The 24,555-nt window shown below is 48.0% G+C and overlaps 1 protein-coding gene across 1 annotated transcript; it reads right to left on the bottom strand.

Annotated features, from left to right (window-relative positions):
- Positions 1–600: 600 nt before the first annotated feature.
- Positions 601–23,321, bottom strand: RBM18 (RNA binding motif protein 18). Its single transcript, XM_032946703.2, has 6 exons — positions 23,102–23,321; positions 14,448–14,950; positions 10,990–11,116; positions 9,998–10,084; positions 8,143–8,237; positions 601–5,025 (listed from the first exon to the last, which is right to left on the bottom strand). Exons 1-6 carry the CDS (start codon positions 23,174–23,176, stop codon positions 4,803–4,805), a joined length of 1,110 nt encoding a protein of 369 aa, XP_032802594.2. The 5' UTR covers positions 23,177–23,321; the 3' UTR covers positions 601–4,802.
- Between the last annotated feature and the right edge of the window lie 1,234 nt (positions 23,322–24,555).

Raw genomic sequence — 24,555 nt, 5'->3', positions numbered from 1 at the left:
TCTTTCGCGAATGATGGAAAGTGGAAGCGGGAGATCGGCTGGCGGATCGGTGCGGTGTCTTCAGTGTTGCGGGCACTACACCATTCCGTGGTAGTGAAGTGGGAGCCGAGTTCACGAACAAAGCTCGCGGTTTACAGGTCGATCTACATTCCCACCCTCACCTATGGTCATGAGCTTTGGGCAATAACCGAAAGGATGAGATCGTGGGTACAAGGTGTCGAAACGAGGTTTCTCCGCAGGGTTGCCGGGCTCACTCTCCGTGATGGGATGAGCTCGGTAATTCCGGAGAGCCATCGAGTCGAGCCGCTGCTCCTCCGAATCGAGAGGAGTCAGTTGGTTCGGGCACGTCGTAAAAATGTCCCACGGTGGACTTCCCCGGGACCTCTACCGGGCCCGTACCACTGGGCGAAGACCCTGGGGCTGGCACAGGACACGCTGGCGGGACTATGTTGCTCAGCTGGCTTGGGAACGCCTGGGAATTCCCCAGGAAGAGCTAGAGTCTGTCGCCAGGGAAAGGGAGGTCTGCACCGCCACTACTCAACACGCTGCCGCCTCGAACCTCACCAGGACAAGCGGATTGAGAAACAAACGAACACTCGATCACTTTCTAAGCCTTGTTTACTGAGAACTATTCAAGTTTGCCATTACAAAATCATCATCTGAATTATATACACGTTTCATTGCTTCTAAAATATTCACAATTTCACATTCAGCTATCCCTTTAAACGACTTCTTCACTACCAGTGTACTTGTACAAAGCTAAAGCTATAGAAAGAAAGAAAAAGCAATGCATCCTTTCTCAATCGGCGACATATGAAACCTAAAACATTTAAATTAAAAATCCCGGCCAGGTTCAACTCAGCCAAACAGTTCTCCCGGGTCAATAATGCGGATGTCCACGAGTGGGTAGCAGGCAGCCTGATAAGTTTCATTAGGAGAATGACTCCCATCAAATCGATGCGACATTTCCATCGCCGAGGGTCGCCATCTGTAGACAATCACCGGCTCACACCGAGTTGAGCATGGAGACAGTTCGACATTTGGACCTAAACATTGCATTATAACCTTGAGCAGTAAAATATGCAAACTGTTAGGTACAATTGGTCTATTCATCTCGAATACAATCTTTTTTTTTTAATAGTCAAACTATGAACTGCTAAACTCAAATTTAAAGAGAAATCCCATTAATAAAAAAATTACACCAAGGCTTTTGTGAAATCAATGTGACTTATGACCTATAGTTAGAAATAAAAGGAGGCAAAACACGTTAAATTAAAGAACTGACATTTGTGGAGCAATAGACAAAGTACAGGCGCGGCAGGTAATGGGATGGGAAGCTAACTGGAAAGGCAGCAATTTGTGATAAATTAGTCAATTTCCACAAGGGTGTTAGTCGGCTGATAGAAACGTGTTGGGCTATGGTTCCTCAACATCGCAACGTAACGCAATGCCAGCGAACAGCAAATCCTATCTCGTGCCCAGCGTCGTGTCCTTTCCATCAGATCAGCCCCCATCGGGACGAATTAATGTTTGCTGCGTATTTAGTGGGAGCCAGCATCACCGCTTCTCCGAACCGCCTCGCTTGTTCTTCGACCTCACTCGCTCCACCGTCTCTCTCCCGTGTGGCTCTCGGAAATCCCCAAATGCGTGGGCTCCTACTCGAGCTCGTTCTTGCGACATGTCCGAACCAAGGTTGTGCCGGCGTATGACACGTGAAAGTAGACGTTGCTTTATTGTCGCATTTATCATTATATATATTTTTAAAAAATCCATCGAGGGCAGCTGGATGGGGAAATCTCGGCACCGCCACCACCACCTGAGATCGGCCAGATCTTCACACAGGGGACAGTCACGTGGTTCGGAGTCGGCGGCCCTTGCTAGCCGGCGACGGCTGCCCTGGCTGTTCCGAGGGCGTGGGGCGACCCCGGGGAGGAGATGGCGGTGTGGAGATTTCCCTCTCACCAGGGCCGGCCGCCTCTCTCGCGCCATGCGTCGCCGGTTTCCCCCATGTTGCTTAGCAACAAAAGTAAACGTTGCGACCTTTTGTTACCGAAGCGTAGAGACGAGAAGCCGACGTCTAAGATTGTAAATCCAGCTGCTGGCTCCAGAGCACAGTGTGAATCACTCGGGAAGGACGCTCGTTCGCTCGCTCGCCGTGGACACCGAGTTCACGAAGTGTCGCACCGTTGATTGCGGCTCGCACATCGGCAGTGGCGTTTGGCTCGAGATATTAAATCGCTGTCAGGTGACATCTGCCGGTGTCAGCTGTGGTGTTTTCGTAGTGCCGCCATGTGCATTGGGGATTTAGGCGCTGGGAAAATATCCTGCATGTGTACCGACTGAGGTACAAGGGCCGATCAAAAGGTCCAGTGGGCTGACACAGTGCGTGTGGTTGAAAGAGCAACAAATGGACACTTATTTTATAAAGACTGAGCTAACTTTTTGTGTTAACCATAAATGCAAAAATATAAAAAGACGCAGACATTTGTAGAAATCTCACTCACTAGACCTGATTCCCAGTGACTTCTATATATGTCCACAAAGACCGTATCATTTGCAGAGAAAATAAGCTGAGCCATCTGTGTTCGGATTTAGACTCAAAACAGCTCGAGGCCTGGCAAAGTGTCGATTTAGTGCACCGCACTTTCAGGCAGCCGTGTAGACAAATGATATTGAGGTCGGTAAGCACCTTCTCTTGTCAGGCTACGAACGTTTTGATCAACACTCGTATGGATGCGCACACACAACCCGCACACACAAACACGTGCGTGTACAAATGTGCGAGGCTGTATGCAAACAACCGTGGAGGTGTGCACGTGAATGTACAGTGCATGCTCGTATAATGTGCATATACGTGTGACACACGTGCAAAACGGACGTGTGTGTGTGTACATGACTATGCTGACACACGTGTGTTCGTGATTATGCTAATAGACGTGTTCGTGTTCATGTAAATAAGCGGGGGAAGGGAGTGGGGGTAGGGGGAGCGGTGGCGAGCTGCGCTACGAACCCGACGACCCGAGTTTGCTTCACGTTCTCAACCAGTGCTGGCCCTCCCCTAGGTCGACTCAGCCTCAAATGAGTACCTGGTGCCGTGTGTAAAATATCACCACTGGGGAGACAAAGGCGGTCGGGCGTGGTGTTGGCCACCTACCCAGTCGTGTGCCGTGTCGGCCTTCAAAGCACTTGCCCTAACAGTCTGTTTAAGGATACATGTACATGACCGTGCTAGTAGACGTGTGTGTGTGTGTGCTAGTAGACGTGTGTGTGTGTGTGTGCTAGTAGACGTGTGTGTGCTAGTAGACGTGTGTGTGTGTTAGTAGACGTGTGTGTTAGTAGACGTGTGTGCTGGTAGACGTGTGTGTGTGTGCTAGTAGACGTGTGTGTGTGCTAGTAGACACGTGTGTGTGTGCGTGTGCTAGTAGACACGTGTGTGTGTGCGTGTGCTAGTAGACACGTGTGTGTGTGCGTGTACTAGTATACGTGTGTGTGTGCTAGTAGACGTGTGTGTGTGTGTGCTAGTAGACGTGTGTGTGTGTGCTAGTAGACGTGTGTGTGTGTGCTAGTATACGTGTGTGTGTACTAGTAGACGTGTGTGTGTGTGCTAGTAGACGTGTGTGTGTGTGCGTGTACTAGTATACGTGTGTGTGTACTAGTAGAGGTGTGTGTGTGTGCTAGTAGACGTGTGTGTGCTAGTAGACGTGTGTGTGCTAGTAGACGTGTGTGTGTGTGCTAGTAGACGTGTGTGTGTGCTAGTAGACGTGTGTGTGTGTGTGTGCTAGAAGACGTGTGTGTGTGTGCGTGTACTAGTATACGTGTGTGTGTACTAGTAGACGTGTGTGTGTGTGTGCTAGTAGACGTGTATGTGCTAGTAGACACGTGTGTGTGTGCTAGAAGACGTGTGTGTGTGTGCTAGTAGACGTGTGTGTGTGTGCTAGTAGACGTGTGTGTGTGTGCTAGTAGATGTGTGTGTGCTAGTAGACGTGTGTGTGTGTGCTAGTAGACGTGTGTGTGTGTGCTAGTAGACACGTGTGTGTGTGTGCTAGTAGACGTGTGTGTGTGCTAGTAGACGTGTGTGTGTGCTAGTAGACGTGTGTGTGTGTGCGTGTACTAGTATACGTGTGTGTGTACTAGTAGACGTGTGTGTGTGTGTGTGTGCTAGTAGACGTGTATGTGCTAGTAGACACGTGTGTGTGTGCTAGAAGACGTGTGTGTGTGTGCTAGTAGACGTGTGTGTGTGTGCTAGTAGACGTGTGTGTGTGTGCTAGTAGATGTGTGTGTGTGCTAGTAGACGTGTGTGTGTGTGCTAGTAGACGTGTGTGTGTGTGCTAGTAGACACGTGTGTGTGTGTGCTAGTAGACGTGTGTGTGTGCTAGTAGACGTGTGTGTGTGCTAGTAGACGTGTGTGTGTGTGCTAGTAGACGTGTGTGTGTGTGCTAGTAGACGTGTGTGTGTGTGCTAGTAGACACATGTGTGTGTGTGCTAGTAGACGTGTGTGTGTGTACTAGTAGACACGTGTGTGTGTGCGTGTACTAGTAGACGTGTGTGTGTGTGTGTGCTAGTATACGTGTATGTGCTAGTAGACGTGTGTGTGCTAGTAGACACGTGTGTGTGTGTGCTAGTAGACGTGTGTGTGTGTGCTAGTAGACACGTGTGTGTGTGCTAGAAGACGTGTGTGTGTGCTAGTAGACGTGTGTATGTGCTAGTAGACGTGTGTGTGTGTGCTAGTAGACGTGTGTGTGTGTGTGTGCTAGTAGACGTGTGTGCTAGTAGACACGTGTGTGTGCGTGTACATGACCGTGCTATCTGCGCCCCCCGCGGGAATAATGCGAGCGGTAGGGGGCCCCCCGGCCTCGCCGGTCAGTCCACGGCCGCCGCTCGGGCCTGCCCCCGTCCGCGGCGTTGCCCGCAACTCGGTTGATGTAGAAGAGGGGGTTGGACTCCGGAGAGGGGCAATACTCCATGTCGGGGTTCTCCTCCATCATCTTCAGCTTCGCCTCGATCGCCTGGATCTTGGCGTTGATGCTGCGCGCACGGCAAGGACAAAGGGGGCGGCACTGTCAAAGCATGGGCGCCGACGGATACGGACACGCGCACGCGTGCGCTCACGCGACGGGCAAGCGTAAAGGGGCATCCCCGCAACTGCTTGCGCACGCCTCTGTCGGACGTGAGGGTGTCCCCCCGCTCGAGGGAGCTCCAAGGAGGTCATTGGTCTCTTCTTCCACGCCGACCAAGACTAGTCCAGCGCAGGGACGATTTCAAGTGTGCAACCGCTGAGCCGTTGTCGCACATCACGCATTCTTGTGGTCAGAGAGAGTTACGGGAAAACCACCAATGGCTGTTCACTTGAAATCACAACCACCGCTTCCAATGGCATGGAGGCTTTTGCGAGCAATATTAGCCAGAATTGATCCGTTGTTCTGGCCGTCGCCTGATGAGGCTGGTTGTGGTAAATACAGGCAAAACGTCACGGTACTGGAATTGTAAACGTTGTAGTGGGTTTACTCTCCAACACACAACCGGTGTGCTGAACTAGTATACTACACTATACACTACACTATAATTGTAAACGTTGTAGTGGGTTTACTCTCCAACACACAACCGGTGTGCTGAACTAGTATACTACACTATACACGACACTATAATTGTAAATGTTGTAGTGGGTTTACTCTCCAACACACAACCGGCGTGTTGTACTAGTAACGAATTGGCACGTTTTGTTCACGTGACAAACCTTACTAGTTGGCTGTCGGGTGGTGGCAGGTTTAATAAGAAATGTATATTTACCTCTTATGGACTGTCAATGATATTTATAAATCAAACAACTGCAGATCACACGAGTTGCCTCACTGCTAGATTGCTAAACACGTTGGTTTGTTGACTTCAATGATCCCCGGCCTATTTAGTCTACAAATTGAAAATCTAACCAGAGTTCAATTTTGATTTAAAGCTTTCGTGACTGCAGTCATTCATATTCTTAGCTCTTTCGGTAAAGTCACGTTGAAGGGAAACAAAGAGCTAAGAATATCTAACCAGAGTGCCTACTCCTTACATGAACACGTGGCAGGCGTGGCTATTTCCTGCACAATCGTGGAATGAAAGAGTCACTCCCATTTAGAGGCCGACCGAAACTGAACTTCTGGTTTCGGCCAAAACCCAAAGAAAACCGAAAGTTAACTTTTTGGCTTTGGCCGAAACAGAAACAATGCCGAAAGAGGCCATTTGCCGAATTTCGGTCGGCTTCTAATTGTCAGACTTTGAATCTCGGTATCAACACGCGTGTAGTCTGACGCGAACGCAACACATAAGCCAAGGCAGGCAGGCAGCTGGGAACAGGCAACAGAGGCACTTTGTTGTCGTCCCGCCAAAGAGACTCCACCCACGGATGCAGATGCAGGCTGCCGTCTGTTGACAGCAGACCATGGTTGCGGCTGTAACCTCACTCCCAAGCTGCTGCTGCTGACGTGTGTGTGTTTGCAGCCTATCGCGTAGGATTGCCTAGCGCCGACTGACGTGATAGACGTAGCACTAGCGTTATATTCTAAAAATAGATCTTCGGTTGACGAATGACGATCGAAAGTCAATATCTTATTCGGCCGAAACCGAAACCGGACCGAAAGTAAAATATTGACTTTCGGCCAAAACCGAAAGTTTGCCGAAAGAGGCCATTTGCCAACTTTCGGCGCCGAAACCGAAACCGAATTTCGGTCGGTGAAGTGAAATCTGCTCGTCGCGTAACACGACTGCTTACAGACAAGGTTACTCATGCGATAACATCCAGCAACTCCTGATGGCTAACGGATGGATTACCACCAGATTCAATAGTCGTTTCGTCAAGATGCCATTCAAAGGAATTACGAGATACTCTTTTCGTTAACGGCGAGTGCCGAGAGCTGTGCGTGAATAGCAGTGCTCGGTAGAGTGGCGAGTCAAGGGAGACACGGTCCTGCTCAGTGCAGAGTGATGAGTCAAGCCAGACACGGTCCTACTCAGTACAGAGTGATGAGTCAAGGCAGACACGGTCCTGCTCAGTACAGAGTGGCGAGTCAAGGCAGACACGGCCCTGCTCGGTAGAGTGACGAGTCAAGGCAGACACGGTCCTGCTCAGTACAGAGTGGTGAGTCAAGGGAGACACGGTCCTGCTCAGTACAGAGTGGCGAGTCAAGGCAGACACGGTACTGCTCAGTACAGAGTGGCGAGTCAAGGGAGACACGGTCCTGCTCAGTACAGAGTGACGAGTCAAGGCAGACACGGTCCTGCTCAGTACAGAGTGACGAGTCAAGGGAGACACGGTCTACTTCCGTGAACAATGTGAAGGGCCACTAGCCGAGACAACGCATGTGGTATATGCTTGAATCTATCCTACATTTTTTCTTTCAAGGCGACAGTGCTCAAGTTATTTGTGCTTGTGCACCACCACTGCCAACGCAGGCCCACAAAATAATGTGGTAGAAAGGGGTCCCTTGAGCCGGTCAGACTCAACCCTTTGACAATCTCTGATCAACACGCAGTTTCACCTCTTTTTTTTCGAAGCCCAACTAACCTTTTGTGCTCAATTAAAAAACGTGTTACCCTTATCTAGGACAACTTTTATTGTGCTGTTTGTTGCTGGCTATTTATGTTTTGTGATTTTGGGACTGTGCTCAACAATTGTGCGTAAAAAAATAAACTTGTTAATTGCTCATGGTGATAAGGACAATGCTCTACTGCGCACATTAATGCATACAGGTTAAGTGGGTTGACGTTGCATATTGAAAGCCTCAATTCCTATACAGGAGCTGTTCATTTATTACATATATCACCTGGAAAATCTCATCAGATGGAAAATCTCATTTGCAAGGATGCCCAGTTTTATTTCCTGCACATCTGTGAAAAAGAGCTTCATAGCTCATTGGATTCCTCTAGTATTCAGATTCTGATATTTACTTCAATTTATTGAATATACTCTTTTGTATCGTGACGTTTTAACTTCGTTGCTTTCATCGGCAAAAGTCCAAGCCCCGTGGACGCCGTTTGGCAAGTTGCGACGGTGGCTTCGGTGGCTCGGAGAAGACAGTGGAATGAGCGGGAACAGAAAAAGGTGGCTCACTCAGGGAGAGCGCGCACGTGACTGCATACAGATCTCCGCACGCGCACACGCACCTGAGGCTCGTCTGTACGGGGGCTGGCGGCTCACTGGTCGACGGCTCCAAGCTTGTTGGCATGACCACCTCCTTCTTTGGATACTCATATCCTTGCTGCACATTTCACAGAAAACACACATACGCACGCAAGGTTCCATTCGTGAGACAAGTCACAGAGTTTATAGAACTCCACTACAAACCGCCGTAACTTTTTTTAGATTGTCATGATTTGACAGTCGCTGCATTGCACGCTTTCAGGTGCACTTCTGCGGCCGTCTGGAATGCTCTTCCTCCCGGTAATACGAAAGCCACTGGAACTATGCACTTTTAAACGTAAATTTTAAAGTTATTTCTTAAAAACTGCTTTGTGTTTAGTTTGTTGTCCTTCCTCTGCACCTCCGATGAGCACGGTTGGCTACGTACGGTGCGAAAGAAGTTCAACCTTCATACATACAATGTAATCATTGCAAGCAAACTCTGCACACGCTCGCTGGTAACACATTTCCGAGACGTCTGCAAGTTGCAGGGTGGGTTGTCCCGTTCACCGCTGAATCTCGGAACAAGCAAGAGGCTCAGCGTTAATTTTATTTAGAGAGGTGTAGCAGCGCCGTTGTTTTTAAAGATATTGTACTCACCGCAGAGAACCATAGCGACACGACCGCCGCACTCTATGACAGCTGGTGCCAAACTTTGCCACACACCCTCCCGCATGGCTTTGTGGGAGCCTCGGTACCGATAAAGTTATTTGATTTTTTCTTCCGGTTCGGTTTTGATGATGGACACGTACATCATTGGAGAGAGAAAGGGTTCAGTAATTTGCAGGTCATTTGTCAACACTGCGATGTTTGGTCAATGCCAGTTAATAATGTTTTTCAGTTTTAAGTGTAATTACCATAATATTCCAGATGTATTTTTTCCCAAGTATTTTAAAGCACAAGTTGGCGAAGCGTCTTATATTGTCTTCCGCAAGATGTGTTTTTAATCTAGTTGTTCAGCCTCCTCTTAAATACATAAGCACAGAAGAAGACACCACACCATCCATTCAGAATCATCGTCCAGAAGACATCGCTCCCTGGTTTAAAGCGGCATGTTCAGCATCATCTTGTGGAAGTCAGCTCTCCAAAGTACCACGTTCTCACACATGTACATAAAACACTCCCTCTCTCTTTAAAAATTACTCCGCAATTTGGAGCGTGTCTTACTTCTCCGAGCCTCTTATAACCCAGAAGATACACATTAGACATTCTAAACTGTGCACGTTCGTGTGTGTATGCAATCATTGGTTTTAACGCAGTGGTTCTCAACTTTATTGCTAATGCACGCGGGCCCCCCCCCCCCCCCAATCAAGACCACTTGTGTCCCAACTTCCGGCCTGGACATATGTGCAACTGCGTGCATGTGTGCGTCACCGGGTCATCTACACGTGCCTCCACATATCTGTTGTGGCACGGCTCGGCTTCTGCAGTGGAAACACAACCCGTCACCTCCCGGTACTGCGGTGTAAATTGGGTTGTTGCCGCTACGTCAGCGCTCTTCGTGGCGAGGCGCGCGGGCCACTGGCGGTCCCTGGTGGCCTTTAGTGCGGCCCCTGACGGGAGGCCTCCCCGACAATACACGAATGTGAAAACACCCCCCTTGCAAGCGGTGTGGCGGCCCTCACCACTGTCTTATCGGGCGGAAGTGGGCCCCCCCCCCTCTGAAAATTAGTAAAGAACACCATTTTACCGACGTTCTGCACGCACGTTTGAAATTTCTCCTGCACGTCAATCATGCCACAGTCTGCGCCCCATTCCCCCACCACCTAAAGGCCTTTTTTGCATTCCGCTGGTTGAGATCCGCCATGATTAGTGAATGCCAAAAGCGCGGGCACTCACCGCAAACTTCGCATGTGCCCAGCGGACGACAAGCGGGCGCGAGAGAGCCAGCTTCCCGTTCAGGTGCTGTATGGCACGTTCCGCTTCCTGACGGCCATGCACACACACACAGAGAGAGATCGCAACGAGCCACAACACGTTACGACGCACTCAACCATGCACAGGGTTAACAGACCCTGTGCGGTGGTAGAAACTGTGCCGGTACACAAATTAAGAACACTGAACGCAAAGGACCGGCACGCGTTTCGGAACCGTTCCTGTTCTCTATTCTTCTCGTCAAGCAGCATTAACCATCACGCAAACTCCGGTCATCCTCGCAACGGCGGCTTCTGGCCAACCATCGAAAATAAGACGATCACTCCATCGCACGCTTTCACATGCGCTTCTGAGACCGTTTGGAACTCTCTTCCTTCCAATGTTAGGAAGCCACTGGAGCGACGCACTTTTAAATCATCAAGATTGAAAACGAATTACTTGATATGTTTGACGCAATCCGTAGTAACTCACATCATGTGTGTGTGGCTGTGTGGACTCATTAGAAGTCACACCGTGTGTGTGTGTGGCTGTGTGTAGGTATTTGTAGTAAGTCACACCGTGTGTGTGTTAGTGGAGTGTGGCTGTGTGTAGGTATGTGTAGTAAGTCACACCGTGTGTGTGTGTGTGGCTGTGTATAGGTATTTGTAGTAAGTCACACCGTGTGTGTGGCTGTGTGTACTTATTAGAAGTCACACCGTGTGTGTGTGTGGCTGTGTGTATGTATTTGTAGTAAGTCACACCGTGTGTGTGTGGCTGTGTGTAGGTATTTGTAGTAAGTCACACCGTGTGTGTGTGGCTGTGTGTACTTGTTAGAAGTCACACCGTGTGTGTGTGTGGCTGTGTGTATGTATTTGTAGTAAGTCACACTGTGTGTGTGTGGCTGTGTGTACGTATTTGTAGGAACTCACACCGTGTGTGTGTGTGGTGCGTAGCTGTGTGTATGTATTTGCTCTTACCGGTCTCGTCTCGTAGTTCACAAAGCAGTATCCTCGAGGCTGGCCTTCCAAAGGACCCGATTTGTGGAATAAAAAGTCAAACTCCTTGATGTGGCCAAACTTTTGCAGGATCTTTAACAGGTGAAATCTGTCACGTGCAAACAAACGCACGCGCAGACATAATGAATACAAACGCAGGAAAACGTGCTCGCCAAAGAAGACGCATGCATACCGTAGTCCGTGAACCGAAATAACTGTTAATCGAACGTAGTAAAAAATAAGTAAAAATCACCGAGTCTGCAAGAGAGCGGTCTTCCCTGTCAAAACAGAAAACACAATGTGAACAAAGCCAGTCGAGGTCTAAACGCTTATAAATGGTGCGTCGCTGATTGGCTGAGGGTCTTGGCTCAGCCCCGCTTACGAGCGCTCCGATTGGCCGAAACTGGCACTACTGCGTGCATAACGTAAACATGCCGTTAATCACAATTGAAAAATTAGTATAAACCATGGGGAGGTCCCTATGGGAAGCGAATCATTAATCGGAAAACCGTTAACCAATGTCACTGTTAACCAAGGGACTACTGTACTCTTAAGAGTCAGTCTAAAACTACACACGCGTTAACAATGGAGCATGCAGACAAACGACAAATACAAAAGTGTTAAATCATGCCAAACAAAATTGTCAGCCAGAGGCACCACAGTAAGGCCACGGGCTGTGCATGGCGAAATAATACACGGAGATAGGTCCAACGTTTTAGGTCAACGATTTCTAGAAGAATGTGAATAGGCAGGCAAACTCTGGACCTGTTTGTGGGACGTGTGACACGATTGATTACGCCACGTGCTCCACACCATGTGTACATCTTATCTTATATATATAGCGCTTTTATCCAAATCACTTTACAAGGGTTATGAGTGGTACAATTAGGGTAACTAAAAGTGATACGGTGAATAGGGATGGGATATAAGGAGGGTCGTTAGTGGGTACCGGAATTATGGGGGTGCCCAGGGAAGGATGGGCCAGGGATAAGAGGTGGAGGTCTTGAGGGAGGAGCGGAAACTAGACAGGGAAGGTGCCTGCTTAATATGGAGGGGAAGTTTGTTCCAGTGCAAGGGGGGAAAGTAAGGAAAAGGAGCGGAAACGGCGATTGTGCACATGGAGAAGGGGGAACGGTTCGGAGTGATAGGAGAGATTGAGAGCGGAGCAGGTGGGAGGGGACGTAAAACGAGATGAGGGAAGGTGGGGCAAGGCCATGCAAAGATTTAAATACCAGCGTAATTAGCTTGAAGAGACACCGGGTAGATGGGGAGCCAGTGCATTTCTATAAGAAGGGCAGAGGTACGGGAGCAGTGTGGTAGGTTGTAAATGAAATGTGCAGACGCATTTTGGATATGTTGTAGTGGAATGAATGCATATTCTGGTAGACCGAGCAGGAGAGAGTTAAAGTAGTCTAGACGAGGGAATGAGTGAGTGTATTAGCAGTTTGGCCGTCGACTGAGGGATGAGAGGGCCTATTTTGCTAATGTTGACAAGGTGGAAACGACAAGTGCGGGTGATGGCGGAGATGTGAGAGGTGAGGGAAAGGAGGAGTCAAAGAGGACACCAAGGTTGTGGGCAGAAGGGACAGGGGTGATTGAGAAGGGTGGGAAGGTGATGGCGAGGGTGCGTGGAGGGGAAAGAGCAGCGGGGAAAAAAATAGAACATTGGGTTTTAGAGGGGTTGATAGCAAGGAGGTGAAGCGACATCCAAGATTGAAGGGCGGTTAGGCAGGCTGAAATGCGAGAAGAGAGGTCCGGAGTGAAAGTGGAGAAAGAGGAGAACATTTGGACGTCGTCGGCGAAGAAGTGGTGGAAGAAGTGAAAGGAGGAGATGAGTGTTTCGAGAGGAGAGATGCAGAGGGAGAAGAGAAGGGGGCCCAGGACAGAGCCTTGGGGAACACCTGCTGTGACGGGTCAAGTAGGGGTGCAGGAGCAGTGATTGAAGGAGACCGAGGATGAGCGTGAAGAGCGATATGATTGGAGCCAGGATAACGCAGTGGCGGAAATTCCCAGATCTCCCCTTCAGTTTAAAGCCACATCTCTTTTCTCTCGCCCACTCTCTGTCCTTCACCCCCCCACGCCCCATTCACTTCCTTCCCTCCCCTTTCATGGTCATTCGTTTCTCAACCCTTGCACGCCCCTGCCAACTAATTCATTTTGAAACTACGTAAATCGCCTTGAGCTAAGGCGCTCTCTATAAACGTAAACATAGATTGAATCAATCCCAAAGGAGAACCACCACCGTGCACATCGCGAGCGTACGATTCTGTGCACCTCCATATGATCTACGGATCACTCTCACCTAAGCGGTGAGAGTGAAGCAGAGATTTTTGTCTCCAATGAGAGGCATCGACTTCTATTAGGCACCTCTGCAAATATCAAATCAATGACATCTACCGTTTTCAGCCTTTGGTCAACCCATGCCACGGGGATTATTTTACCCATATGTCACAACGCCGGCTCGACCAGGCTGGTGGAGACGGAAGGGTATAGGAGTAAACGAAGTGCAGTATAACAATGGATATGTACGCACCTCCGATTAGCACGGTTGGCTACGTAGAGTGCGAAAGAAGTTCAACATACAGTTGATCATCGATTATCCGGCACGCGATTATTCGGCGGTTTTCAACTAGATCTGGCGGTCCCGTGCCGATCCGGCGAAACCGGCAAAATCGCTCCAAAGACTGTACCCAGTCTGGCGATCGGCACCGCGTGCATGACGAAAAAAGTAGCTGCACTTGATTTCAGTGTTAAATGTTACATACAGTACATTATACACTACATACAACTTAAACAATGAAAATACTGCAAGTATATACATACTCTTTGGTTCTTTTGGTAAAGTCACGTAGGTAAAAATAAGAAATAAAGTTAATCAAATCACGACGTTTCGGAAGCAACACAAGCCTCCGTCATCAGGTGGGATAGTCACAGCAAAGAAGTAATTTGCTGTAGTGGACATTACTTCTTGCTGTGACTATCCCACCTGATGATGGAGGCTTGTGTTGCTTCCGAAACGTCGTGATTTGATTAACTTTATTTTAATTTTTACCTACGTGACTTTACCGAAAGAACCAAAGAGTATAGATCATTGCAGTCACGAAAACTTCAAATCTAGAAGTATATACATGCAGAGTCTTCGAGATTGCAGTGGTAAGTACGGTACAGTAAATACAGTAACTTTGAAAGATATGTATTCGTCTATTTGTATATTTATTCATGCCAATTTCATGGAGTAAACAAATTTAAAACACCTGCAGGCAATGTTATACAAGAATGTGAAAAAATAACCTATGTTAAATAATGATTAGCGATTACCTGGCGTTTTTGAAAATCCAGTGCTCCGTCCACCCCGGATAATCGATGATCTACCTTCCATGCATGCACGCGTGTGTGTGTACGTGTGCTGCACACGTACGTTCGCCCAACGCTCGACTCACTCCGTGACACGCAGGTCGATGTTTCCAATCCACAGGCGGTGGCTGCTGCGCTCCGCGGCATCGAGAAGCAGCATGGAGGCGTTGCTGATGCGCGCCGCGTCCCGCGCAGTCATCATCACCGCGTTGCTGCTGCTGCTGCGCTCGCCCTCCGCTCCGGCCTGCAACGCCCGGGAGCACTCTCCTCCCGCGTCACCCTCAACCTCCGCAACTTGCCGCTCACAGTCAGCATCTCCCCTTCGGCGCTGCGCGTCCACCGACTCTTCGCTTGGCTTGCGAGAACCGAGCGAAGCCTGGGACTCGCCTTCTGGACATTCAGCCGCTTGGGATTCTTTTTTGGAACGCCGCTGAAGGCGTGACTCTTTTGCGGAAGCATTGTCGTCCAAAGGCTGGGATGCGTTGGTTAACTTCTCCGCAGGCTTGCCCTCTGGTCGGTGATCAGATGGAACCGTCGATTCTGTTCTGGATTCTTGCTGTGCCTTCTCAGGCTCCTGTAAGGACGCATCCTGCATGCACACGTGTCACAACGATGGGCACATCAACCGACAAAAACTGCTGCATGATTTACATTGGGGAAAAAATATATAACTCAATCGTATGCACACAACATAACCCATGTCGGACTCTACAAAATTAAAATAAATAAATCATACATCCCATGACACACGTAAAACACGACTGATTGTACCTGTCAACATGATAAACTTAGAAATGACTGCCCCCTTAACGAGGCTGGATAAACAACGGAGGTACAGTTTTCCCGCGGCGCGTTTTGACATTTTTTAAATGTATAAATGCTCCGACTCATGAAAACCTTACGTGGGGGGGGGGGGCCCTTTGACCCTTGCTGGAAGAGTGAATTATAAAGCGGAATCATAGAGGCTGCGAGTAGGAGGTACACCAGCACATTGCACGGTTGAAATAAAATCATACAACCGCAGCAAAGTCCTCGCTTAACGCGGGGGTTGCGTTTAGGCCTCGGTAAGGTAATTTACCTTTTTTACCGGGTAAAAGGGTAAAGATAAAGGGTAAAGGTATCGACATGCCAAGGGGTAAGGTAAAGGGTAGGGTAAAGGTAGCTCGGAAGAATTACCCGATAGGGTAAAGGTAGCGTGAAGTATTACCCGGTAAATACGGTGCCTTGTTTACCGCTAAAAGCTCTATGGCGCAGTCCGTGGCCTCCATTTAATAAGTAATATTTAAAAAAAAACTTTTTTAAGAACACGCTTTTATGAAATGTACTAGTAATGGCAGAACTCCACAACTCCAGGAAATGGCCCCAAAGCTTTCCACAACGTAAGGGACCGTGGCCAATTACAGCCAACGTCAGTTGACAGTGGACAATTAGACCCAAGCTGAAACATAACATATAAAAAAGAATGTTTAAAATATATTTTATTTTTATGATAGAATATAGTATTGTCATTAGTATGACATAAGTATACCAAGTTTGCAGTCGATACCACATTGAGAAGTGGGTTAAAATTTTGTTACAAGATTTGAGGATACCACAACAATGACAACAGAGTGAGTTAATGAAAGCGTGTAAAATTGGAATCATCGAGAGTATTCTATATGAATAAAGCGCTCTACCTAGCATTTACCTGTTATAAACCTTTTTCATGTGTAGTACCCCAGTAATTACCCTGTAACCGGGTAATTTGTATGGGGTGAGGGTAAAAGGTAGGGTAAAGGTAGGCTCGTTGCTTTTAACCTTGTACCTTACCTGCTAAAAGGTGGGGTAAAGTGATTGTATTGTCGTAAGGTAAAAGTAGGGTAAAGGTAGGCTCGTTGTTTTTATCTTTTACCTTACCTTGCCGAGGCCTAGTTGCGTTCCTGGAAAGTGCTGCCTAATTTTGCTGCTCGTAAGGGATAACGGTGGCGGTGCCGTTCCAAACTGTTATTTTATTGTTTATATTTGACAGTACAAAGGTTAAACATTTTTACTTTCACATTTGTTGCGTTTATACAGAATTTCTTTAAATATGCCATGTGTGACAGTCATTTATTTAAATAAAACTCTCGATTATCCTTGTGCGGTTTATCCTATTTGCATATTAACCGTGCACCTGAGATTTTGATATGAATTAATAACGCATAGATTTTCCCTTAAGCCCAAATTAACAATCTAAAAACAGTAATACATTGCTATTCTTGCAAATGTTTATCACAAGTCATGTGCTTAAACCGAACAAATGTTGCTCCGGTTAATCCGAGATCCACGTGATCGCCTCAACAGTACAGTAGTTGGCATGTATTTACAATGGTGGGCAGAGTTTGATTGATGTTGATTGGCGTGGCTCTGTTGCTGTCCACTGAGTGGGTGCTGTCTTCTGCTGGGCGGGAGCAGGAAAGAGTTATTATCACTGAGCACGCGCATCATCTATCGGTCGGTACATTGTTAGCGTTCGTTCTACATCGAAAGGGTAACAATCGAAATTGTCAGTTGTACTTCATTTTGAGAGATTTATCCGATCATTTTTTTGTGAGTTTTAATTTATAAACACTGTGCGATGGCAGAGAAACGGAAGCGTGTTGTTCTAACTTTGAATCAGAAACTGGATATTACACGTAAATTGGAAGACATAACTGATTTTTGGCATAGAGATCTGCGGAAAATGGATATACTCTTTGGTTCTATTGGGTAAAGTCGCGTAGGTGAAAATAAAATAACAAAAAATCACGACGTTTAGGCCACAACATAAGCGGCCTTCATCAGGTGAAGGGACGAGACTGTCTGGAGGACAGCGCTGGAGTGGAAGAAGCCACGCTTAGATCACGACCTTTAAGCTGTGTGAGAAGAAAAAGGCCACGCGCCTTGACAAAGGAATTAGCATATAATTTAGCATTGAAATGGCTCATTGAAATAGCTAAGTTAAAGTATACACATCCGCAGAGGTACCCCTTGACAAAGGAATTAGCGCTGGAGTGGAAGAAGCCACGCTTAGATCATGACCTTTAAGCTGTGTGAGAAGAAAAAGACCACGCGCCTTGACAAAGGAATTAGCATATAATTTAGCATTGAAATGGCTCATTGAAATAGCTAAGTTAAAGTATACACATCCGCAGAGGTACCCCTTGACAAAGGAATTAGCATCGAATTTAGCATTGAAATAGCAGAGTGATTAGCTTGTAACTGGTCACAGAAATAGCTATGTTAAAGTGAGAGCATATACATTCACCGAGGCACCTAGTACAAATCAAACAGGAGAATTTAGCGAAACACAATCACGCTCAGACATCGGAACTGTGTGCGAGCAAACAAGGTATTCTGACAAAGAAATTAGCATAAAAATTAGCATTTGATTGGCGGATTTTAGGAAAGAGGTGGTGTACGTGCCGGTGGACTCGCAGTTTGGCGTGGGGGGGGGGGAAGGGGGGAGTTTACCTATTGATGGTGTGAAAAGGGGGAATTTATAAGAGCTGCAAAAGTTTGGGGTACCACTACTTGAAAAATATACTGTACCATTGAAATTAGTTTAATGTTTAGTTCGATTTAGAACATCTTTCCAATGGTTGCTTAATTTGAAACCATCCTCTCGATTGAAATTGTGTCTGTGTTTGTAGATCTGAATTGCTTCATGAACAAATCTCTGATAAAAGCCCGTGGGTTTGCAAAGAACCTTGGTATCGGAGAAAATTATATCGTGATCCCCCACAGCGTTGTAACAGTGATCAGCCACGGCAGAAGAATTTGTTTTGCCGTGTTTCAAATCTGATTTGTGCTCGCGAATTCGGTCAGAGACATGTCGCTTTGTCTCACCGATGTAGCAATCACCGCAGGTACAACTCAATTTGTAAACCCCGGGGTACTGTAAATCAGGAATGACATCCTTCACAGATGGGATCAGATCACGAATTTTGTGTACTGTATTGAACCGGACCTGGATCTTGTGTTTGTTTAGAATTTTGGAAATATTTTTAGTAACGCCTGCTATATATGGAAGTGTGATGGTTTTGACCGGAGTATCAACTGGTTGTTTCTGTATGGAGGGAGAGACAGCTTGGCGGATGGTACGGTCAGAGTAACCATTCCTTTTCAGGGCCAGGTGTACATGTTTTAATTCACTGGTCAGGTGGTGTTGGTCTGAAATGCAATGAGCCCTATGGTATAAAGTTTTGATGAGAGAATTCTTTTGGGCTGGGTAGTGGTGGGAATCAGGTTTCAAGTAGGAATCTGTGTGGGTGGGTTTCCTGTAGACAGAATGCCCCAATGAGCCATCAGGTCTCCTCTCAAACAGAACATCTAAGAATGGTAGCTTGCCATCTTTCTCCACTTCCATGGTGAATTTGATGGCGGGATGTCTGGAATTTATGTGGTGTAGGAAAAGGTTCAGAGCTGGGAGGCCATGTGGCCAAATGACGAAAGTGTCATCCACATATCTCTTCCACAGGGAAGGTCTGAGGGTGGAAGTCTGGATGGCGTCTGATTCAAATTTCTCCATGAAAATATTGGCTATCACTGGTGATAAGGGGGATCCCATGGGGGTACCCTCATTTTGTTTGTAGAAGGAGCCATTCCAAGTAAAGTAGGTATTGTTGAGGCAGTGTCTAACCAGTGCAGGTGTGTCGGGGTCTAGTCCATGTTGGACCAAATTTTCAATTATTTCAATGGTATCAGGTACTGGGACCTTGGTGAACAAAGATACCACATCGAAGCTGACAAGGATATCGTCAGGGGACAGTACAACGTCTTTGACCATAGAGACCAATTGGGCTGAGTTGAGTGCTGCTGAGGCAGTCTTGCCAGTGAAAGGCAGCAAGGTATCTGACAGAAAACGGGCTAGTCTATAGGTAGGGGAGTTGATCGTGGATACAATGGGTCGAAGTGGGGTGCCTTCTTTATGAATCTTGGGAAGACCATAGAATCTAGGGGGTCTTGCAGCAGGTTTTAGGGAGGGACGTTTAGTTGGGTCGATTAGGGAGGTCGAACTTGTGATGATCTTGTTGGTTTTTATCGCTAGGCTATTAGTAGGGTCATTTTTTATTTTTGAGTAACTTCCATCGTTGAGCAGATTCTGGATTTTGTTGTTGTATGAATCTTTATCCGTAATAACAGTAGCGTTGCCTTTATTGGCTGAGAGGATGACTATATCACTTCTGTTTTTTAAATTCGCGAGTTCAGAGCGTTCAATTTTTGCTGTTACTAATGGGTTTCTTAGCATTCTTAAGAATAGTGGCTATTTCAGCTCTCGCAACGTCTGCTTGGATGTGTCCTACGCCTTTGAAGGCTACATCGACCTGAGAGATGATATCATCAGTCCACCGGCACGTACACCACCTCTTGTTTGCTCGCACACAGGTCCGATGTCTGAGTGTGGTTGTGTTTCGCTAAATTCTCCTGTTTGATTTGTACTAGGTGCCTCGGTGAATGTATATGCTCTAACTTTAACATAGCTATTTCTGTGACCAGTTACAAGCTAATCACTCAGCTATTTCAATGCTAAATTCGATGCTAATTCCTTTGTCAAGGGGTACCTCTGCGGATGTGTATACTTTAACTTAGCTATTTCAATGAGCCATTTCAATGCTAAATTATATGCTAATTCCTTTGTCAAGGCGCGTGGTCTTTTTCTTCTCACACAGCTTAAAGGTCGTGATCTAAGCGTGGCTTCTTCCACTCCAGCGCTAATTCCTTTGTCAAGGGGTACCTCTGTGGATGTGTATACTTTAACTTAGCTATTTCAATGAGCCATTTCAATGCTAAATTATATGCTAATTCCTTTGTCAAGGCGCGTGGCCTTTTTCTTCTCACACAGCTTAAAGGTCGTGATCTAAGCGTGGCTTCTTCCACTCCTGCGCTGTCCTCCAGACAGTCTCGTCCCTTCACCTGATGAAGGCCGCTTGTGTTGTGGCCGAAACGTCGTGATTTTTTGTTATTTTATTTTCACCTACGTGACTTTATCCAATAGAACCAAAGAGTATGGATCCTAGCAGTCACGAAAGCTTTAAATCTAGAAAATGGATATGTTTGGATTATTATCCTCCCCGTCATTAGCGTGGATAATCGAGAGTCTAATGTGTAAAGTGTATAAGAGAGAGAGATGTGGCGAGTGAAATAGATGCGGGGGTGGAGATGACGCTACGCACAAAAAGACGCCGAACAGAGTTGGGAGAAAGAGGAAGTCACGCCGTGTATCACAGCGACTATAGTATCACTACTACAGTGCTACAGTACCACTACTACAGCGCTATAGTACCAATACTAGTGCTATAGTATCAACTCTCAGCATTACAGAACGTCTCACACAAGGTAACGTCTCACACAAGGTAACGTCTCGCACTCTGTAAAGTCTCACACATGCCAACATCTCACACAAGGTAACGTCTCACACAAGGTAACACGGTCTCCCCCAGGGTTATGTCTCACACAAGGTAACACGGTCTCCCCCAGGGTAACGTCTCACACAAGGTAACACGGTCTCCCTCAGGGTAACGTCTCACACAAGGTAACACGGTCACCCCCGGGGTAACGTCTCACACAAGGTAACACGGTTTCCCCCAGGGTAACGTCTCACACAAGGTAACACGGTCTCCCTCAGGGTAACGTCTCACACAAGGTAACACGTCTCCCCCAGGGTAACGTCTCACACAAGGTAACGCGATCTCCCCCAGGGTAACGTCTCCCTCAGGGTAACGTCTCACACAAGGTAACACGGTCTCCCTCAGGGTAATGTCTCACACAAGGTAACACGGTCTCCCCCAGGGTAACGTCTCACACAAGGTAACACGGTGTCCACCAGGGTAACGTCTCAAACAAGGTAACGTCTCACACAGGGTAACGTCTCACACAAGGTAACACGGTCTCCCCCAGGGTAACGTCTCACACAAGGTAACACGGTCTCCCCCAGGGTAACGTCTCACACAAGGTAACACGGTCTCCCCCAGGGTAACGTCTCACACAAGGTAACGTCTCCCTCAGGTTAACGTCTCACACAAGGTAACACGGTCTCCCCCAGGGTAACGTCTCACACAAGGTAACGTCTCACACAAGGTAACGCGGTCTCCCTGAGGGTAACGTCTCACACAAGGTAACGTCTCACACAAGGTAACGTCTCACACAAGGTAACACGGTCTCCCCCAGGGTAACGTCTCACACAAGGTAACACGGTCTCCCCTAGGGTAACGTCTCACACAAGGTAACGTCTCCCTCAGGTTAACGTCTCACACAAGGTAACACGGTGTCCCTCAGGGTAACGTCTCCCCTAGGGTAACGTCTCACACAAGGTAACACGGTCTCCCCCAGGGTAACGTCTCACACAAGGTAACACGGTCTCCCCCAGGGTAACGTCTCACACAAGGTAACACGGTCTCCCCCAGGGTAACGTCTCACCCAAGGTAACATGGTCTCCCTCAGGGTAACGTCTCACACAAGGTAACACGGTCTCCCCCAGGGTAACGTCTCCCTCAGCGTAACTTCTCCCCCAATTGTTAACGTCTCCCTCAGGGTAACGCGGTCTCCCCCAGGGTAACGTCTCACACAAGGTAACGTCTCACACAAGGTAACGTCTCACACAAGGTAACTCTCACACAAGGTAACGCGGTGTCCCCCAGGGTAACGTCTCACACAAGGTAACACGGTCTCCCCCAGGGTAACGTCTCACACAAGGTAACACGGTCTCACACAAGGTAACACGGTCTCACACAAGGTAACACGGTCTCACACAAGGTAACGTCTCACACAAGGTAACGTCTCACACGAGGTAACACGGTCTCCCTCAGGGTAACGTCTCACACAAGGTAACGCGGTCTCCCTCAGGGTAACGTCTCACACAAGGTAACGTCTCACACAAGGTAGCACGGTGTCCCTCAGGGTAACGTCTCCCCTAGGGTAACGTCTCACACAAGGTAACACGGTCTCCCCCAGGGTAACGTCTCACACAAGGTAACACGGTCTCCCCCAGGGTAACGTCTCACCTCAAGGTAACATGGTCTCCCTCAGGGTAACGTCTCACACAAGGTAACACGGTCTCCCCCAGGGTAACGTCTCCCTCAGGTTAACGCGGTCTCCCTCAGCGTAACTTCTCCCCCAATTGTTAACGTCTCCCTCAGGGTAACGCGGTCTCCCCCAGGGTAACGTCTCACACAAGGTAACGTCTCACACAAGGTAACGTCTCACACAAGGTAACGTCTCACACAAGGTAACTCTCACACAAGGTAACGCGGTGTCCCCCAGGGTAACGTCTCACACAAGGTAACACGGTGTCCACCAGGGTAACGTCTCACACAAGGTAACGTCTCACACAAGGTAACACGGTCTCCCCGAGGGTAACGTCTCACACAAGGTAACACGGTCTCCCCCAGGGTAACGTCTCACACAAGGTAACACGGTCTCACACAAGGTAACACGGTCTCACACAAGGTAACACGGTCTCACACAAGGTAACGTCTCACACAAGGTAACGTCTCACACGAGGTAACACGGTCTCCCTCAGGGTAACGTCTCACACAAGGTAACGTCTCACACAAGGTAACGCGGTCTCCCTCAGGGTAACGTCTCACACAAGGTAACGTCTCACACAAGGTAACGTCTCACACAAGGTAACGCGGTCTCACACAAGGTAACACGGTCTCCCTCAGGGTAACGTCTCACACAAGGTAACGTCTCACACAAGGTAACGCGGTCTCCCCCAGGGTAACGCGGCCTAGTCCCGCACCTGGCTCCGCGAGGCGCTCATGGCGCCTGCTCCTTTCCTCGCTCCTCGCCACTGCGCGGCGCGTTCGCCGGGCATGACGTCATCAGCGCCTCCCCCCTCCCTAACGTCACCGGTGCATCCACCGTCGTGACGTCACCCGCGCATCCCTTTCCGTGACGTCTTCATCGCGGCAAAACCCCCTGGGCGTCACCCGCGATCCACCCCCCGCACGTGACGTTCTGCGTGCCTTCCCCCCGTGACGTCAGCCGCACCTCCCTGTCCGTGACTTTATCCGCGCACTTCCCCCGTGACGTCACCTGCGCCTTCACTTTTCGCCAATAGAGCACTCAGTTTTTTCAGTTTTCAGTTTATTTATTTTGGTATAGCCCTGTGAGCCATTCGGCTCTTGAATCGGGTGCAACCGCAACAAACAAACAAACAAAAACATGAACAAGAAAAACATCTTAAAGTGACTGTGTGACTGTGCAAACAGAAAATCCATTTAAAAAAACAGAAAAAATATTCCTGAAAAAAGAGCACGGTACATCAACGCTGTGTGAAAAAAATCCCAGTGGGATGCAAGTCAAACAACAACAACAACCACAAGAAAACTTAGATTAAGGCCATCAGTCTAACTCCGTACTACAACAAAACAAACAAGTCCAAACCAAAAAACGTTTCGAAATCACCAACAAAATAAAGCCATAATTCCAACGTAACAGTGATCACAGGGACTGTGACTGAATTTTTACAATAAACTACATAAAGGGCTTTCACGTGTTTGTGATGTGAAACACGACGTCTAGTGGTGAAACACGACGTCTAGTGGTGAAACACGACGCCTAGTGGTGAAACACGACGCCTAGTGGTGAAACACGACGCCTAGTGGTGAAACACGACGCCAAGTGGTGAAACACGACGTCTAGTGGTGAAACACGACGTCTAGTGGTGAAACACGACGCCTAGTGGTGAAACACGACGTCTAGTGGTGAAACACGACGCCTAGTGGTGAAACACGACGTCTAGTGGTGAAACACGATGGCTAGTGGTGAAACACTACGCCTAGTGGTGAAACACGACGCCTAGTGGTGAAACACAACGCCTAGTGGTGAAACACGACGTCTAGTGGTGAAACACGACGTCTAGTGGTGAAACACGACGCCTAGTGGTGAAACACGACGTCTAGTGGTGAAACACTATGTCTAGTGGTGAAACACGATGTCTAGTGGTGAAACACGACGTCTAGTGGTGAAACACTACGTCTAGTGGTGAAACACGATGTCTAGTGGTGAAACACGACGTCTAGTGGTGAAACACGACGTCTAGTGGTGAAACACGATGTCTAGTGGTGAAACACGACGTCTAGTGGTGAAACACGATGTCTAGTGGTGAAACACTACGTCTAGTGGTGAAACACGACGTCTAGTGGTGAAACACGACGTCTAGTGGTGAAACACGACGTCTAGTGGTGAAAC

This window comes from Petromyzon marinus, chromosome 5 (assembly GCF_048934315.1).
Source record: "Petromyzon marinus isolate PM22_M1 ecotype Great Lakes invasive population chromosome 5, UKy_Petmar_22M1.pri1.0, whole genome shotgun sequence".
NCBI classification, from domain to species: domain Eukaryota; kingdom Metazoa; phylum Chordata; class Hyperoartia; order Petromyzontiformes; family Petromyzontidae; genus Petromyzon; species Petromyzon marinus.
The sequence above is the reverse complement of the archived record's forward strand: the minus strand, read 5'-3'. Positions and strand labels throughout refer to the sequence as shown.

Excerpts from the sequence above, each read along its gene's own strand:
- RBM18 (XM_032946703.2), bottom strand. The coding sequence starts at position 23,176 with ATGCCCGGCGAACGCGCCGCGCAGTGGCGAGGAGCGAGGAAAGGAGCA. Across the intron at positions 14,951-23,101 it reads TGAGCGCCTCGCGGAGCCAG|GATGCGTCCTTACAGGAGCC; the intron begins GTGCGGGACTAG and ends GTGTGCATGCAG. Across the intron at positions 8,238-9,997 it reads GGGCACATGCGAAGTTTGCG|CAAGGATATGAGTATCCAAA; the intron begins GTGAGTGCCCGC and ends TGAAATGTGCAG.